Source organism: Coffea eugenioides, chromosome 10 (assembly GCF_003713205.1).
Source record: "Coffea eugenioides isolate CCC68of chromosome 10, Ceug_1.0, whole genome shotgun sequence".
Lineage (NCBI taxonomy): Eukaryota > Viridiplantae > Streptophyta > Magnoliopsida > Gentianales > Rubiaceae > Coffea > Coffea eugenioides.
In genome coordinates, this window is record NC_040044.1 from 37,183,332 (window position 1) to 37,202,086 (window position 18,755).

General features: G+C 36.4%; 3 protein-coding genes across 3 annotated transcripts; all 3 read left to right on the forward strand.

The window, feature by feature from the left end:
- The first annotated feature begins 2,960 nt into the window (after positions 1 to 2,960).
- On the forward strand, positions 2,961 to 6,929 carry LOC113750807. The gene has a single exon (XM_027294749.1). The coding sequence runs from the start codon at positions 2,961 to 2,963 to the stop codon at positions 6,927 to 6,929; it is 3,969 nt and encodes a 1,322-aa protein (XP_027150550.1).
- A 1,210-nt stretch (positions 6,930 to 8,139) lies between these two features.
- LOC113750808 (carboxyvinyl-carboxyphosphonate phosphorylmutase, chloroplastic-like) lies at positions 8,140 to 12,790 on the forward strand. Its single transcript, XM_027294751.1, is given in 6 exon segments — positions 8,140 to 8,480; positions 8,655 to 8,728; positions 9,848 to 9,930; positions 10,055 to 10,079; positions 12,398 to 12,738; positions 12,740 to 12,790. Coding segments are annotated over 6 exon segments (915 nt in total).
- Positions 12,791 to 17,534: 4,744 nt separating this feature from the next.
- On the forward strand, positions 17,535 to 18,517 carry LOC113750809. The gene is made up of 2 exons (XM_027294752.1): positions 17,535 to 17,921; positions 18,110 to 18,517. Exons 1-2 carry the CDS (start codon positions 17,535 to 17,537, stop codon positions 18,515 to 18,517), a joined length of 795 nt encoding a protein of 264 aa, XP_027150553.1.
- Positions 18,518 to 18,755: the final 238 nt, after the last annotated feature.

Genomic DNA, 18,755 nt, shown 5'->3' on the forward strand with positions numbered 1-18,755 from the left:
AACAATTTTCAGATGTTAGAATGGAGTAAAATATGTATAAAATTGACTTAATTGCTCTGATAAAATCTATTTATTTTCATGCTATGCTATTTGTTACCTTATACGAGGAACTTTGACCTTTTTTAGGTACATTATGAATAACTTATGTGCTTATTAAAATAATATGATTATTATATTTTATTATTTTTGAAATATGAATATGAATATTCATTTTAATTTTTTGTTTTAAATGATAGTGTAATTACTCGCTTACAAAAAATTAAATCACATGAAGCTAAACATTCATATTCTTTTGTTATTATTTTTTTTTCATAATTTATGTCAAGTGCCAAAAAATCCTTATACGTTTGCACAAAAGTTTAAAAGAACAATATCTTAAAGTCAGCAAAGAAAAATATTTTTAAAATAACTAGAATAGTTTGTTAAAAAACTATGGTCAATTATTGATTAAACTAACAAAAAGCCTACTAATTGATAATAGGACAAAGAGATGTATGAGGATAAGTTTGACCCCAATAATTTTGGACATTCCAAGATAAATGTGAGGAATTGTGAGGAATGATTTTTCAAGAAAAAGTTGGAACGAGTTTTTGAGGGGGAAAGGCGATCTATACCAAATATGGGAATGGAACGAACAAGCCAAAAAGGCCTTTCTATTCTAGGCGATTCTTATGTATCAAACAATGGGTAACGATTTGTCAGGCACTCGTTAACTAACAAACATGTGAAAAGTTACAAGTAATCTAACCTAAATGTTACTTAAACATTTAACAATCTTTGATACAATCGTAATGAAATCTACTACCTTTCTTCACTAGCAAAGGAAGAAATGAGAACCTCACGAAAAAAAGAAAAAATCTATTTCTGAATTTCTGGCTTATAAGCCTCTGGAATATCTTGATCTGTTTCTTCTCCATAGTTCATAGAGACAAACTTCATGAAACCCTTAATCTTATAGTCAATTTTAACTTTTCACCCCTAGCTTTGGCTTTTGACTAATACCTACAACCAACATCTCAACCCACTACTCATTTTCTTTCAAATAATAGATCTTAATTTCAATGTACAATCATGAACTATCATGACCCATTTGCAGTTTGTACGTTACACTAGCAATTGTACCACCTAAATATCTTGTTTTATCAATTTCTAGAAAGTTTCTTAATTCGGTTGAAAACTAATGAGACATTTGAAAATGAAAGAATTTTTTATCCTTAAACTAATAAGGGTGTTTTGATAAACATATACAGATTAAATGTACTAAAGCTTTTCGTCAAAACTGAGTTAGAGAAATCCCTTAAGCGATCAACTAATCTGACCAGTATGTTACAAAATGATAGTATAAGATAGTGTTTAATTAAATTAATAGTTTTCACAGCAAGCACCTTTTTTTTTTTTTTTTAACCATGACCTCCTATTTACAATCTCTTATGCCTTACCATTCAATCCCATCCTCCCCAACAAGAAAAAACACAAAAAATCATTAAATTTAGCTAGTTATATACACACACACACACATATATATATATATATATTTATATAATACTAACACGTATACTATCCTACTACTCTAGAAAAAAAAATAGTGAAATTTGACTCGGTTACATAGGGATTGGCCATCTTCACTAATTAGAGGGGTGCATTGAACTCCCGACCTGCAACCAAAATTCCTCTTAATAGTCAACTTGCTTTTGACACAAATTGATTGTGCCCATGAGACAAACAACCTAAATTTGATGAAAAGTTCTTTATTACCAACAAAAAGATTAATAAAAGTTCTTAATAGTGCTAAACTACAATTACTACTACACTTTAGAGCAAAAGACAAGCAAGTACTAATTTTTTTTTAAAAAAAATATTACGAATATGAATGTTAAACCACTTAAATTTTACCTAACTTATCATGTATATACACACATTAACAACTATTACCGTCCCTTGCATTTATACAATTTTCCTAGGTAATTTTACCTTTCCAAAAATCTAACTCCTAAAATACATTTTAACATGTGCCCAATGGGCACCAGTAAGACAAATCCAAAAAAAAAAAAAAATTAGATTTACGCATCACAAAAACACCCCAAAATTTAATGAATGCATAGAGGAAGAAAGAGAGAGATACATACTAATCAAATAAGAGAATTTCATCAAACATTTATAATTATTAATTATTTCATGATGTTATAGTTTTTATTAGAAAATAATTAAGAAATTCATCCGCTTGCAGCTGCATGCTTTTATTGATGTGCTACAAAATAATAGTAGTACAAGGTGATCCAGTCGCAAAAAAAAATTAGGTTACCCTGTACAAATTGTTGATAGGTTCCGAAGGCATATTACAAATAAGCCAACAGAAGAAAAAGACAAATTCACTAAAGTCAGGCCCTTAGATTCATTCTGCAGAAGTTCGAGGAGTGGTGAAATAGAAGGCAACTAGCTAGATATGTGCTATTAGTCTACGGGTTAATTCCACTTTGTCCCCCCAAACTTCGGACGATTATCCACTTAAGTCCCTAAACTTCAAAATGGGACACTTAAATCCCTAAACTTATAAATACCTCCCACTTAAGTCCCTGAACTTATAAAATGGGACACTTAAATTTCTAAACCCTTATAAAATGGGACACTTCGACCACCAACGGCATTCAGGATTTGTTAACAATTTTCCTTAAGTGGGAGGTATTTATAAATTTAGGGACTTAAGTGTCCCATTTTGAAGTTTAGGGACTTAAGTGGGTAATTGTCCAAAGTTTAGGGGGACAAAGTGGAATCTTCAACAAATTCTTTTTCTGTCCTTTCTGATGATTAAGTTACTTTTTTGGAATATAAGAGGGGTAGCTCGTGCTCCTAATTTAAGGCGGTTAAGGAAACTTATTAAATTGTATGATCTTCAATTGGTGGTTGTTGTTGAACCTAAGTTGAGGGTGGAGTCAATTACTGATATTAGAATTAAATTGGGGATGGATTGTTGCATGTTCAATCATTGGGGTTCTGTTTGGATTTTCTACCGGTCATTGTTTACGTGTCAGATTACAGGGGAGTCTCCCCAACATATAACTATTAGAGTACAATCTCATCTTTTCCAAGACTCCATTATTTTGTCTTGTATACACGCGAAGTGTACGCAGCAGGACAGAGAGGATTTGTGGAATGCACTTTTGCAGGATAAACCCGCCTTCAATCCTTGGTTTTTGGTGGGGGATTTCAATGTGGTCACAAATACAGAGGAGAAGAGGGGTGGATTGCCATTTAGACCGTCGGAGGGATCAGACTTTCTGAATTTTATGGCGCTAGCTGGTGTCAGTGATGCGGGATTCTCTGGGTCAAGGTTTACATGGTGTAATAATCGTTCGGGAACGGCGCGGATCTGGAAGCGTCTGGATCGCTTACTTCTGTGTGGAAGTGCAATGGAGCTACCGTACCAATTCATGGTGCAACATTTAGGCCGTGACCCGTCGGATCATGCTCCCTTGTTGCTATCGGTGGATACGAGGCTAGACAATAAACCCAAGCCGTTTCGTTTCTTAAACATCTGGACCACTCATCCTGATTTTCTGGGGGTTATCAAGGACTGTTGGGTTCATCCAGTCAATGGCTCTCCTTTGCAAGTATTGGCATCGAAGTTGAGGAATGTTAAAAATGCCCTCAAGCAGTGGTCTAGGACGACATTCGGGGATATTTTTGAAGGGGTACGTAGTGCAGAGCGTGTGGTAACCGAGTCTGAGACAGCATACGACCTCGATCCTACTGAGCAGCGACGGAGCGAGTTACATCATGCTCGGGCTCGATTGCGCCGAGCGCTTGTAGTTGAGGAGGGTTTTTGGAGACAAAAGGCGCGGGTTAAGTGGCTTTCGGACGGAGATAGGAACACCAAATATTTCCACTCCTTGGTTACGGAAAGGAGACGTAGGGCAGTAATTCATCGAGTCAGGGGTACTGCTGGAGAGTGGATCGAGGGGGAATGCCAAATTGGGGAGGCAGCGGTGGGTTTCTTTAAGGATCTTTTCACGGCAGAGGGGGATCTTCCCTCCCTTACCGGTCTGGAGATCATACCTAAATTGATAACAGACCAGGAAAACTCACGGTTAACGGACATTCCATCTCTTACAGAAGTTAAAGACATAGTCTTTGCTATGGATGGAGAGAGCGCAGCCGGCCCGGACGGGTTTACAGGGAAATTCTTTACCTTTGCTTGGGAGGTAGTGGCATCGGATTTATACCGGGCGGTTGTCAGCTTTTTCTGCGGTGCTGAACTACCTAGGAGTATCACGGCTACCTCAATTGTGTTGCTGCCAAAAGTGGAGAACCCCCAAGATTTTAAGCATTTTCGTCCAATCAGTCTGTGCAACTTTACTAACAAAATCATCTCCAAGCTGTTATCGGCAAGGTTGGCGATGATATTACCCCGGATTATATCTCCACAGCAAAGCGGGTTTGTCCAAGGGAGGCAGATTACAGATAATTTCTTGTTAGCTCAGGAGTTAGTAGCCGATATCGGGAAATCAAATCGGGGTGGCAATGTGGTCATCAAGTTAGACATGATGAAGGCTTATGATAAAGTCTCATGGCCCTTTCTCCTACAGGTGCTACGATATTTCGGATTCAGTGAGACCTGGATAGACATGATTTGGCGCTTAATATCGAATGTGTGGTTCTCGGTACTTGTTAATGGTGGTTCAAACGGTTTTTTCAGATCTTCACGGGGTTTACGGCAAGGGGATCCAATTTCACCAGCCTTATTCGTTATCGGAGCTGAGGTGCTGTCTAGAACCCTCAACACGCTACCCACACAAAGAGGATTTACTCCGTTCAAAGTTCCTCCTCATTGTTCTATAATTACGCATTTGGCATTCGCCGATGACGTGATTATCTTTTCCAGTGGGGCCAAGTCATCCCTACGTCTGATTAAACGGGTTTTGGATGATTATAATGAGGCATCAGGTCAGCGAATCAACCCTCAGAAGAGTTGTTTCCTTACTCATCCACGGGCACCATCTCAGAGGGCAGCGGTTGTTAACCAGATACTAGGGTATAATAAACGCGACTTTCCAATACGGTACCTTGGTTGTCCCTTGTATACCGGAAGGAGCAAGAAGGTTTACTATACGGATATATACAATGCGGTGGCGAATCGGATTTTGAGTTGGAAAAACCAGATATTATCGCTAGGAGGCAGGGTGGTGTTGATTCAGAGCGTGTTATCCTCTATGCCAATTCACTTGCTGGCAGCCGCGTCCCCTCCAAAAGGGATGTTGATGGTCATAGAGAAATTGTTCGCCAAGTTCTTGTGGGGATCTTCGAATTTCGGGGATAAATTCCATTGGATACGTTGGGCAGATTTGTGTCGGCCGAAGGATGAAGGGGGTGTAGGCCTGTGGGGTTTGAAACAGGTCTACGACTCATTTTCCATTAAACTCTGGTGGAAATTTCGACAACAACAATCATTATGGGCAAAGTTTATGTCCCAGAAGTATTGTGCAGGTCATCACCCTTGTCTTGCTGATATTGGGCATCCGGGATCCCAAGTTTGGCAGAGGATGGTTACAATGCAGCGTTTTGGGGAGGATAATATTAGCTGGGTAGTTCAGGAGGGGGCTTTGGACTTTTGGCATGATAATTGGATGGGGTCAGGTGCGCTTTGTGACAAGGTTGAGGTCTTCCATGATCATTCGGTGGTTGATTTTGTAGATCGGCGGGCTTGGAATGTGGACATGCTCCATCAATTCTTGGATGGAGAATTGGTTACGCAGGTTTTGGAGATTGACCCTCCTACCGATAGGGGAAATGATACAATGGTATGGGCATTGACGAACTCGGGTGTTTTTTCCACTGCATCGGCTTACTCATTGATCCGTCAATCCAATGACAATTCTTGGCTTTTTGGTCGTATATGGCAGCAGGGTCTTCCAGTCAAGGTTTCTTTCTTTATGCTGCGACTACTACAGGGGAGGCTCCCTCTTATGGATCGCCTAAAGAGGTTTGGGGTTTGTGGCCCATCTAGATGCTTGTGTTGTCAGAATCCCCAGGAGGAGGATTTGAATCATGTGTTTTGCTCAGGAGAAGGGGCACGATTGGTCTGGCGACACTTCGAGAGTACTGCTGGTGAGTTTAGTGGGGTGCATACGGTGCGTCATATGGTGTGGTCTTGTTGGTTAAGGAGGGGGACTAATGATCGTGTAAAGTTTTTGCATAATATACTTCCTTCGGTGGTATGCTGGGTTTTATGGAAGGCTAGGAATGAAGGGGTGTTTGAAGGTCGGAAGATGAGGATCAGGCCTACGGTGAATCGGATTGTTCAGTTTCTGCATGATTTCCTTCAGTCACGGTTCCCGGGGGTGCAGCCTTCTGCCCCTACATGGGAAGGGTTGCTTCTCGAATTAGGTAGTCATCAAAGGCGGATGGTTATTAGGCCAGTTTACTGGGTAACTCCACGTAGAGGCTATAAGTTGAATTCAGATGGATGTTCTCGGGGGAACCCAGGAAGGAGTGGGGGGGGTGGGCTTGTGCGGGATAGTCGAGGAAATTTTGTATTCGGCTACGCGGAGCCCTTCGGGGTGATAACCAGCATGCAGGCGGAACTTCGAGCGTTGCTATGGGGCGTTAGACATTGTGTGATTCGAGGGTGCTTGGAGTTACACTTAGAGGCGGATTCTCTCACCCTGGTTCACATTGTTCAAGGGACTAGTGCTTGTCCTTGGCGTTTACAGAGAGATCTGGATGAGTTGATGATGTTCAAGCAATATTTCACATCGATCACACACTGCTACAGGGAAGCAAACGCACCTGCAGATCATTTGGCAAATTTTGGTGCTGATTCTAGTGCAGGTCATGTGTTTAATACATTCTCAGAATTGCCGCAATTGGTTAGGGGGGCTATTAGATTAGATCGATTAGGATTTCCTACGTTTCGTACACGGTGTCTGGCATGAATTGGAATAAGAAGCAGAAAAGGCCAATGAAGGTGAAAATGGCGGTTAGAAGGACATCAAGGGAGGAAGATTGACTGCTAAAATCTTCAAAGATCATCCTTCAGATTCACTGGAAGACATCCTGATATGGAAAAATGAAGATTTAATCTTAATTTCAGTTTTTAAATGCTTAAACTTTCACTAGCTTGTAAATTTATTGTCAAATTGTGGTTTGATGGCAGGGAGTTTCGTCCTTTTTTAAGGGGAAACTCTGCCGAAATTTTTATAAAATAATAAAATAAAAAAAAAAAAAAAAACCCTTAGTCTACTGCAACTGCAGTACAAAATAAGCGACAAAATGGACTCTAGTCACTAAAAATCAATTAGCTAGGGATACCCCTAATGAAGCTTTTAAGAGTGCTCAATTACAAGTGCTATTACAATTAAGATTATTCCAATGGACAAATGTACAATTAAGGAACAATTTTTTCATTACAAAATGCTCCTTTCATCTCATTTCGATAGTCTTGATTTTTTTCTTTTATACAATTTAAGAAAAATTAACTAACTTTATTGGAAGAGTAGAATCTACTCTATTGTTTTTCTAAAATACTCACGATAGTATTAGGAGCATAGTCAATCATTATACTTTTATATTAACTACGACAATAATACTAATAAAAAATTGCATCATTTCAAGGCTTGAAACAAAGAAATTATTGAATAAAGTTGGTTATACTTATGATAAAAAAAGCACATTAAATAAAGGTATTTTAGAAAAGTTAGAAGTTAGCTACTATATTTTTCAATTGAGAAATGGACTATTATTTTGGACAAATAAAAAAAAAACTATCTGGTGGCACGGAGGGAGTAATCAATAAAATCCATCAACATACAACTAACTTCATTATTAATATGCTTCATTCAAAATAATTAGCCTAAACTACTCAAGTAATTAATAAAGCCATTTATCACAAAAATTTTTGGAAATAAAAAATAAAGTCCTTCACCAACAAGAAAGTAGAAAACGACAAAGCCACTAAGCTCCAGGTGGTCACATAGCCCAGCCACATGATACGGTACAAAACTGCGAAGTCTGCAAGGCGAGAATTCCACGCCACTCTACTCAGTACCCACTGTTCCCTCCACCAACGTTGCATTGCATTTCTGCTTTCTCCTCCTTCTTTTCCCAGTTTCCACCGTCGTCTATTGTCCTCCTTCCCTGAGAAAAATGTCGGCATTCATGGATCCGGCGATGCATTTCCCCGTGAAAACCACCGCTACGTTCTCTGTTTCCAAGCCTGGGCTGAAGCTGGACCAGATTGGGCTTGCAAAAAAAGCCATTGCCCCCTCGAAGAGCTCGACTGTTGTACCAACTATTGCTTCGAGAATGGAGACGTCCGATACCCGTATCCACCACTTGATCGAGAAGGAAGTAGCAGTGGTGGTGCCCAGTTGCTTCGACGCCCTGTCAGCTGCTCTGCTGGAGAAAACCGGGTTCAAAGCTGGCTGTATCTCCGGTTATGCTCCTTCTGCTTCCCTCCTCGCAAAACCCGACCTCGGTTTGCTCATGTCAGCTTCCCATTTTCTCTCGTTTTGTTCAATATATATATTTTTACATGTCTCAGTTTTTCATGGCTTTACTTGCAAAAATGTCTGGTTGAAGCGGTCGAGCCCTAAAGGGTTCACCGGATGATTTCCAGATTGTTTTGTGGGAATTAATGAAGTGTATTTTTGGCATTTTAGGCCACCGGAAATGGCAGAGAGGGCTAGGTCGGTTTGTTCCGCAGTGCCATTCATGCCTATCATTGCTGATGCTGGTAAAGTTTCCACAACGCTTTTGTGTATTTTGGTTTTTGTTTTTTTTATGGGCTTTTATTCTTCATGGAGAGGAGTACGTACTACTTTCATTGCATAATGTAAATGAAATAGGTTGTTATTATACTTTTTATATTTGGGTGAATTTTTGATTAGTTAATCTTCTTTTAATCAGGTTTTATGTTTGTTCGCTAGGAGTATTTGCTATTTTTATTAGTGTATATGTTAATAAAAAATAAGAATACAAATATTTATCGTTCTTTTCTTTTTTCTCTCTTTTTTTTCTTTTCTTTTCTTTGCCTATGTTTTTTCATGCTTAATTAGTAGGGGAGTAGAAAAACATTGACAAATAGTTTTAAGAATATTCACAAGAACCAAAATGGTGGTCTGCCAGTAAGGTTGAACTACTAAAACTTATTGATAAACGACAGCATTATGGTTTAAGCCCTTTTCTACTGAGTTATTCCTTTGTCCTAGCAACAAGCATTGTAGGATTTACACTTTTTCTTTCAATTTTTTTTTGTTCCTTGAGTCATGCATTAACTGTAGTAGATAATCTGTTGTACAAAGATCGTTTTTCAGCAACTCGTAACACTTTCTTGGTTCTGCAAAAACTATGTTGTGTGCTTTGATAAATTATCAAATTTAGCACAGCCAAGTCGAAAAAGAAAATATGGAGTGATATTTTTCTGAATTTATTAGTTGATTGGATGTTGAGTTTAGCTATAAGTTGGAATTCAAATTGTAGTTTTAGGATGTATAACTGTTTTGGATTTCTTAATTTTGGCTGTAATTCATTAGCTTTCCAAAAGATATTAATTTTTTCGGGGTTCAAGGTTAGAGAAATTGAAGTGCGCCCTTCCTTGACTGGATGAGTACTTCCATGCTCTCTTAACCTCATATTGTGTTTTTTTGCATGATGTAGGATATTGTTCATTCTTTTTGGACTGAGAGCTGATGCAAACTCTGATTAGATCATATCCGCTGGAAAATGTGTTGCTTCTGTTGAATCATTAAGATTTTGAATATATTACTTCTTTGTAGCTATTCCAGAGTGGTGCTTACTGATTTTGCATTATTTACTTACAGAAAGTGATGTGTTGCATAATTTTTTGTTCCAGAATCTGGTGGTGAGAATGCTCTCAACATTCAGAGGACCATCAAGGACTTGATTGCTGCAGGTGCTGCTGGTTGCTTCTTGGAGGTAAATATTAATATTCTGCTTGGAAATGAAATCTCCAGCCCAACTTGGGTGAAATTAAGAAGTCCTATTGTTTTCCTTTCCATGAGTTGCATGAACTAATTCCTGGATTTCTCGTACCTACCAGGATCAGGCATGGCCTAAGCCAAGTGGTAATTTGTCTGATCCTGTTCATTTTTACGTTGTTTGATCAAGAAAAATGATTCGAGTGTTGCTCCTCTCTGCATTTGGTTATACGACACAAACTAATTTTCCTATTCTGGTTGTTTATGGTTGTCCAGGACACATGCATGGCAAACAAGTGCACTTGATTGTTTCTCAGTTCAACTAATTTATCACCTAGCGATTCAGTGATCCTAAACCAAAAGGAAAACGCAATGTGTTGCTATTCATGACTAACTATTCAGTTCCATCCGAGACATGGATGGCGTTTTACATTTCCTATCAATTTGAATATGGAATGACATTTTATCATTTCCTTATGAATCCTTCCCTTCATGTAGAGGAACACTCAAAAAGGTCTAAAAGGCAGGGTCATGTGATTGGTTTTGGTTCGTATGTTTATTTACCATCCACTCTCATTGCCGAAAGACACTATTGCATGAGGTCGAATGTCTTGTGGGAAGTGTGGCAGAAGTAAGCTGATATACCTATAATTGTTAGACACAATATCCTAACATTAATTACAAAGATGGTTAAGTCCTTTGGAGACCAGTATGGTTGTAATGTTTACAACAAATCAGACTGTAGAGCCCTTAACCACTCCTCAGGCTGTATAATAGGGTACATATTTTCTTCCACACTTACCATTTCCAAAATGGCAGCAAGTAAAATGAAGTGGTATGGCTACGTTTAATAGGCTTTCTTGCATTGCTCCTGCATCATTATAGTTTCTTCTGCTGCACCAGTGAAACATTTGGACTGGATTAACTGTGAGGGGAACATCATGATTATATACGTCATTTAGGAGGATGGAAAGTATTATTTGTTTACACTGTCCTTTCCTCTCTTGCTGGAACTCATCTGACCTCCTCTCTCTCTCTAGGAGACAATGATTTTGACAAAATGTATACATGGATTAACTTAAGTGTCATTGGACAAGATTGATGAAATAGGTATGCAGCGATTCCAGTTCCATATACTGGAGAAATGCATGTCATTTGACTGGGGAAATATTTTTATATAAATGATAATTCAACTCATAGTTTCAGCTGAGGTATTTAGTGCTCCATTGCCCAGTTCATTGCTAGCAACTCTGATTTTATTAGGATGACACTTTGACTACAGACCAGGGCCAGAATTTTCATGAGTTTGTGTTCTTAACGGTCCATTTTTCTTTTTTCTGGTATGCATTTCATGAATAAACTCAAACAATATTCTATAATGCATGTAGTGCAGAAGAGTCTATAGGCATTGGGGTTGTTTTAAGATTTATCTAGGTAGCATGAATTTGTAGCTTTGCTTCCATTTACTTCCCAGTATATGTGTTTTTAGCTTCTTATACTGTAGTTAATTCGTTTTCCTTCAACGTTTGTCACCACCACTAAGGGAGCTCTGTCTCTGTCTCTCTCTGCATATGTGAAGCATAGTAATAAATCAGTTACCAAATATTCCCCAGGTTTTATTTTTGTTTAGCCTTGCTTATGAGAATATTTGTACAACATATAAAACTTCAATGTTCAAATGTCAATTATCAAGTTTTTGCTGCATACATGCAAAGATTATGTGTATTTTTTCCATTTTTAGTATTAAAAGAAAAGGATGGAAGGAGAGGATGAGCAGTTTTGTTCCAGAGTTGCGTATGTATTAGACCCAAATATGTAGTTACTACAGATAACCCTTTTGCACCAAGAGATGTACACATGCAAAGAGAAACTTTTTGGTTGCAAAGATATTGGTGATTAGGGGATCGATATTGTACCGATCCCCTCCATTCCGATTACGACTCGGCCAATTCGTATCGGAATCAGCCGATATTGCGAACCATGGGAGTGTTAGCTCAAATAACTAGTACATGTATAACTAGGGAACTTTTTGCTTCCGCAGGTTCTGATTATTAACTTAACTAACTATAGATTTTACTTGGCAATATTATCCTTCAAATCATCAGTTTTTTCCTAAGCTTTTCATCAATACGACTATGTTCCATATGCCTATCATCCACAAACATCAAACATCTGTTCTAGAAAAGGAATATTTGATAAAGATCTATGTAATCAGTCAGCCTAAGCCTTTCAAAATTGATTTTCAGAAACGCAATAGGAGCAAATATCTTGAACGTAGTTTAAATTAGAGGAGCTTCAAGGTGTAAGTAACTACTGGACTGCCTGAGAAATGCAGAAATGGCACATTCAGGTCTAGAGAAGATGACATTTGTTCCAAGTGTAAGCTTAAGGATTAGAATTCTTTTAGTTCATTTCTGAAGGCTACAAATGCACTGCTTGTGCTAATTTTTTTCTACATTTTCCAGTGTGCACGCTCATGATACCAAGATTGCAGGCTGGAGCTGATGCTTCCTTAGTGGAGACACCAAGATCCCTTGAGGAGCTCATAGAAATTGGAGAAAAAACTACTGGATACAGAGTATGTTACATGGTAGAAGGTGGTGTAACTCCCATGCTTACACCTGAGGAGCTCAAATCATATGGTTATCACTTGATTGTTCATCCGTTGACAACTCTTTATGCCTCTGCACATGCCATGCTTGATGTTCTGAAGGCACTGAAGGATGAAGGATCTACAAGGGATCACCTGGACAGGATGGCTACTTTTGAGGAATTCAATCAGTTGCTGAGTTTGGGTTCTTGGATCAAAGCTTGAAGCTTGGATCTCAAACTTGAGATATGGTGCATGCAAATCATGATGCTTCCTGGCTTGAATCCTGATCTTGTGGAAAGCATAGAAAGACGTTGAGAAGGTGTAACAGTACTTTTAAACTTTTGCAAATCTGTAAGCAAATTTTGGTTATGATGTCTGTCTCATTGGAGAGAATTTCATTGTTTGGTCATGCAAAGGCTCACTGCAGAGATTTTTACTAATCGTGTGCTCTTGTTTGCTGCTGATGAGATGTTATCTTCAATATGGATGATATATCAAAGTTTGGACTTGAAATGTGAAAGAGGCCTGTGAAGCAAATATACTTGAGCTGTCACAAAATAACTCCACTACTATGTTAAGTGGTGGACTGATGAAGATTCTGACGTTTGGCAGTTTATTACTTCATCATTACTCTATAAAAATTATGAATCTTGGTATTGGGGAGTGTATGTGTAAGTACTTTTTTATTTAAATCTTTGTTATTCCTAAATTACCCTCATGTCTTTTAATCAGAATTTTTACATTTTAATGTGGCACTAATTAAAAGAAATAAAACACTCCAATTGATTACATCTTAATAGTATTGGTAATGATAATTAAAAATTGCTCATTAAAAACTATTTACTTACCATTGGACTCCATCTCCAATAATTATACGTGTCAAAATTTCTTAATTGAAGTATGAAAAATTTCTCATTAGTCATTAGTTGAGATTGTAAAAAAAAAAAAAGAAAGTCAATGTCAAAAAATAGACACTCTTTAGAAAATGGAGAAACATACAAGGAGAAAAGAACCCTTATTATCTATATATCTTTATACAAATTTTACGAGCAAATTTTACAATTATGCACTTTTTACTAATATGAAAAATTTTTCATGTTGCACCCAATGGAATTTCAATATACAAAAAGTGATGACACCTTTATAACTGAAATAGCAGTATTAAACTGGAAAAAAGAAATCTGAAACAGTATCATACAAACCACTATTATCATTAATAGCAATCGATCAAAACAAGAAGAACCAAAAAAAATTGAAAACTATTTATAAAATGACATAAAGTAAATAGCAAATGAATTAAAAGCTAGAATACAATTAAAATAATACCAAAGACAACATTCAAATCACTGATATCTAGGAGAAGACAAACATTATTATTGACAATAACATAGTAATTTTTCATTTGTATTGGTTTGAGCAAACCAAATCCATCCATCAAGCCAAAAACCATCTCCAATGATAAAATAAGAATTATAATAAGAGTAAACATTAAATGAAGAATGATAAAATGAAAATGATATTCAAATTATTTTTAATGATGCCCAAAAAACCCTTATTTTTTCTAATGATTACATATATTTATTGTATTACAATATTAGTGAACAATGGAAGCTGTTATGAAATGAAAAGCTTTAAATTAAGTAAATTTCATTTATGGTGACAATTGTAATTAGACATATTTAGTGCATTCCAATAATTGATAATAATGATAGCGTTTATGGATTAAAAGTTGTCAATTAAAAAATAAAACACTGCAATATACAAAAAATTAATATTAAAATTGTTAATTAGCCACAATTCTCATTCCAATTCCATGATCATCAAAAAAACTAATAGTAAAACCAAAAAGATATTGTGCTCAAATGAAAAAAATAGACTTGTTGCTTTGGCTTCGCATTGGATTGTGCTAAAAATATGAATAAAAGAAAAGAAAAATAGAAAAATTCTAACTATCTCTATCTATAAAATTTCAATTGTTAGAATTTACAAGTCAAAAAAACTTTACATGGTGGATCATTTATACTCTATTATTGACAAAAATAGAATTAACATAATATAAAGAATTCAAATGACATGTATGTTTATTTTTCTAACTTAATTATATTCTTTGTTTATAAAAAATTGTAGTGATTGTGGTTTATATGCAATAGAATCATGAATATACAATAATTTTGGTAAAACATGATATTATCAATATTTGATATGTTAGAGTTTTAGCTATAAATCAAAAAGTATTTGGTTCCTGATTTCAAATTCAATCCTAAGGGACATGTCAACTACATTGGAATATTTTCTACCTCTTTTCATTTAATAAATTTTTAAAATTAACTAGCTTAAAAAAATAATATAAAAATACTATATTATGATGTTGATGATCAAAATTTCATAAAAAAATTTTAGTATTTAAAGAATAATATATTTTAAAATATTACAGCCACATGCAAAGCACGTGAACTATTACTAGTGAAATAAAAGAATGGGAACCAAAAGACACTTGAACATAAATTATAACCATTTCAAATATAGCATTATGTAAAAGCTTCTCATTAATCAATTCATTTCCATGATTTCAGAATTGACCCAAAAAAAAAAATCACCCTCGGCATTAATCACTCCTTGTTTAGGTGGTTGATTCTTCTGATAATTAGATGATAGATTCTCCCTTTTGAAATTTATTTCTACAACTTAATCTAGATGAACCCTCTTTTCTTTTTCTTTTTTATTTTTGCAGATGAAATTGCTACTCGGAAAACTTATTTTTAGCATTTGAAGAAATAAAGCCACGACTAGCTCAAACAATACAATTGAAACCCTTTTGCACGTATAAGCTGAAAAACAATTGCTGTTGTATAGTGGACTATTAATCAACCTCAAATAAATGGCTTACTGCTTCCAAAACGTAACAGTCAATCTGTGATATTCAACATAGATTAACATCATTGTACCTGGTGCTGGGGTGGGTTGTATTTGATGAAGTTGACAGAAGCAGGTGCCATCTATTTAGTAATGAACTTAAGTCAAGTTTAAAAGTGATTTAGACTGCTAATACTTAGAAAATAACATTCAAAAAGGAATATAGTATGAATTTGGAAGAGGTCATCAATTAGGTAATAGCTGACTTTGCTGATAATTAAAAATCATCTCTTGAAAACTAAAATCTACCCAAGTCTACATGTGTGTGTGAGTGTGTGTAGGTATATAATTTTCTAGGTGGCAATATTCAGTCCAACCTTCAGGAAGCTAAGCAATTGGACCCCCTATGGTAAAATAAATAGGTTCGTAGTCAGTTTCTACAATGAAAGGGGAAAAAAAAAAAACTGAAGCCACATAGAAACTGCCACCCCTTAAGAATTTAATCCAATATATGTACAGTATATTACTGTTCTGTCCCTTCTAGAAAGTAATATAAGTTTGTTAATCTTTTTTTTTTTTTTTTTTTGTCGAAACGATAAGATGATTTCATTGCTTTAAAGGTAAAAAATTACAAGTACGAGCAACGGCTCGATCGAACTGTACACACTAGTGTTCAAAGACACTGAGGAAGCTGTCGCTCCTCATCCACAATAATGCTTAAAGCATCAACACTCATTTTTTTACTGACTATCATTTCTTCTTCCCTATTCAAAACAAAAGAGCACATGCGAAACAATCTCTGTAACTGAGAGATGTCTTCAAGTACTGTTGCTATTCTGCTGTCCGCTGGACTCTGGTGTTTCAATTGTCTCCATAGTTCTTTGTTACCAACTCTCAGCTTAAGATTGCTCCACTTACGATGCACTGCTTTACACAGCACTAGTTTCAGCGCCAGAGCTTCATCTAGGAGTTTATTTCCAGAACTGATGTCTTTCATTACCCACCCTATCATCGTATTGCTTGCAAAAAACTTAACTGTGACTCCAATTCCCATGAATAGCTGCCCTTGTTTCATGGTTGTAGACACCTCCATTAGCACTTCTCCTTCCTTTACATAACTCTGATCCTGAGTTTCTTGCCTAGGGGCTGTTTCTTCTGTGCTCTCTCCTTCCCTCTTGCACTCTAGCTGCTGCTGCTCTAGCCAATTAGAATGTGCTTTCCTTATATATTTGAAGGGAGGATCAACGGTAGTGTTCTCGAATTCTCTTTTGTTTCTTTCTTTCCACACCTGCCACAGGATGTTCGCAGTTAAGCCAATGTGTTCCATCCCTTCTGTCCTGTGCCCTGCTTCTGAGATTCTTAGCCACCCCTTTTGAAATCTCCAAAAGTTTGTTAATCTCACTTGTCAGACTTGAACAGAAAACTACTTTTATTATCCAAAAGATTGTGTTTTTGTTAAATTGAGTTTATTATCTAAAAAAATGTTCAATTATATCAATTATATACCTCTTGCACATTGATCAGAATTTTTGGCCACATCCTACTTTATGTACCCCCTAAATTGTAAGTAACTGGATAAATGTATCATACAATCTAAACCTAAATAGATACCTTTTATTTGCCATCTAGATGTAAATATCTAGGTGAACTGCGGTATCTAAATCGATATAGAAAGAAACGAAAAACTCCACCAAATCGCCTTGGATGCATCTATTATGTTTTTGACATATTATGGATATTCTAATTCCATGAGTCTAAATATTCTAATCCCTTTCACGTCCTACTCCAGTGTTTTACATTTTTGGGTTATCATGTTCTAATTCGGTTGATCCCAACACTATCATTTGTTTATTAATTTAATTCCAATATATGTCCTAATCCAATATTTTACTCAATCTGTATTTGGCTTGTACCAACAAATAATCCCAAATGGTTGCTTATAAATGCATTCTCAACAATTAAACAAATAATGAAATTGTCCTATGCAGTTAACTTGTAATAAAGGGTGCTATGACAGATAAATAGACAAATGTCCAGAATATAATTTTCCTACATTTTCTTCCTCAAAAGCCAGCTTATATTAGTCTTTCTTCCTTTCTTCTTCAAGTCTTGTCCTCTTTCAACTTTCCAATCTGCATACACTTGAAGAAACAATCATGGATAGAGAGCAAGAAGAGATGCAATTTTTAGGCCTTTTTGGGATCTATGCAGAAGCCTACAAAGTGGTTTTTAGATGGAGAAAAATCTTCAGCAAAATCACCCTATCTTTGATCCTTCCACTATCCTTCATTTTCTTGGCTCATATAGAACTATCCCATCTACTCAAGATAAAAGTCATCCACACTGAAAACCAATTGCATCGTGCCCAATCAGAGCCTCAAAAAAGCAAGAAACTCACTGATTTGAATTGGTACAACATCACTTACCTCACATTTCTCCTCATTTTTTCTCTGCTTTCCACTGCTGCTGTTGTTTACACGATTGCCTGCATATATACCGGCCGAGAAATAACCTTCAAGAAGGTCATGAGTGTTGTCCCAAAGGTCTGGCAAAGGCTTGTGGTCACTTTTCTGTGCGCTTTTCTTGCTTTCTTTGCTTATAACCTCATAGCTTTATAGTTTTAATGATATTGACTATGACCCTTGGAGAAACGTTGATTGGTGTTGTTTTGTTAATCCTCTTGTTGATTGTGTATATTCTGGTCTTTGTCTACATGACCATAATTTGGCAGTTGGCCTGTGTTGTGTCTGTTTTAGAAGACTCATATGGGATCAAAGCTATGATGAAAAGCCAGGAATTAATCAAAGGGAAGATGCTGATTAGCATAGTTATATTTTTTAAGCTGAATTTGTCCCTTGCTGCAATTCAGCTGTTGTTTTATGCTCATGTTGTTCATGGTGGATGGAGATTTGGAGTATTACACCGTTTGGGATTAGGGATGCTGTGTTTGTTGCTGCTTTTCAAGTTGATTCTCTTTGGATTGGTGATTCAGACAATTGTCTACTTTGTTTGCAAGTCTTATCACCATGAAAACATTGAGAAGTCAGCCCTGTCGGATCATCTTGAAGCTTATTTGGGGGAATATGTGCCTTTGAAGTCCAAGGATGTACAACTTGAGCAGTATGAATATGATGCTTGATGGTTGATTCTAGTATGGTAGCAAAATTTGTACTTTGATAATAATATCCTTTAGTTTTTTTCTCTATTTTTGTTTTTCATGCTAATTAGTGTTTGCCTTTTGGCTTATATTACTCCAAAGCACCCTCATGCTCTTTTATATGTACTTGTTATGTATAGCTGATAAGTGACTAATTTACGTAATAATTGTATGATATTTTATATTATTTTTAGTCACGTTGAGTATATTATTGGAAGAA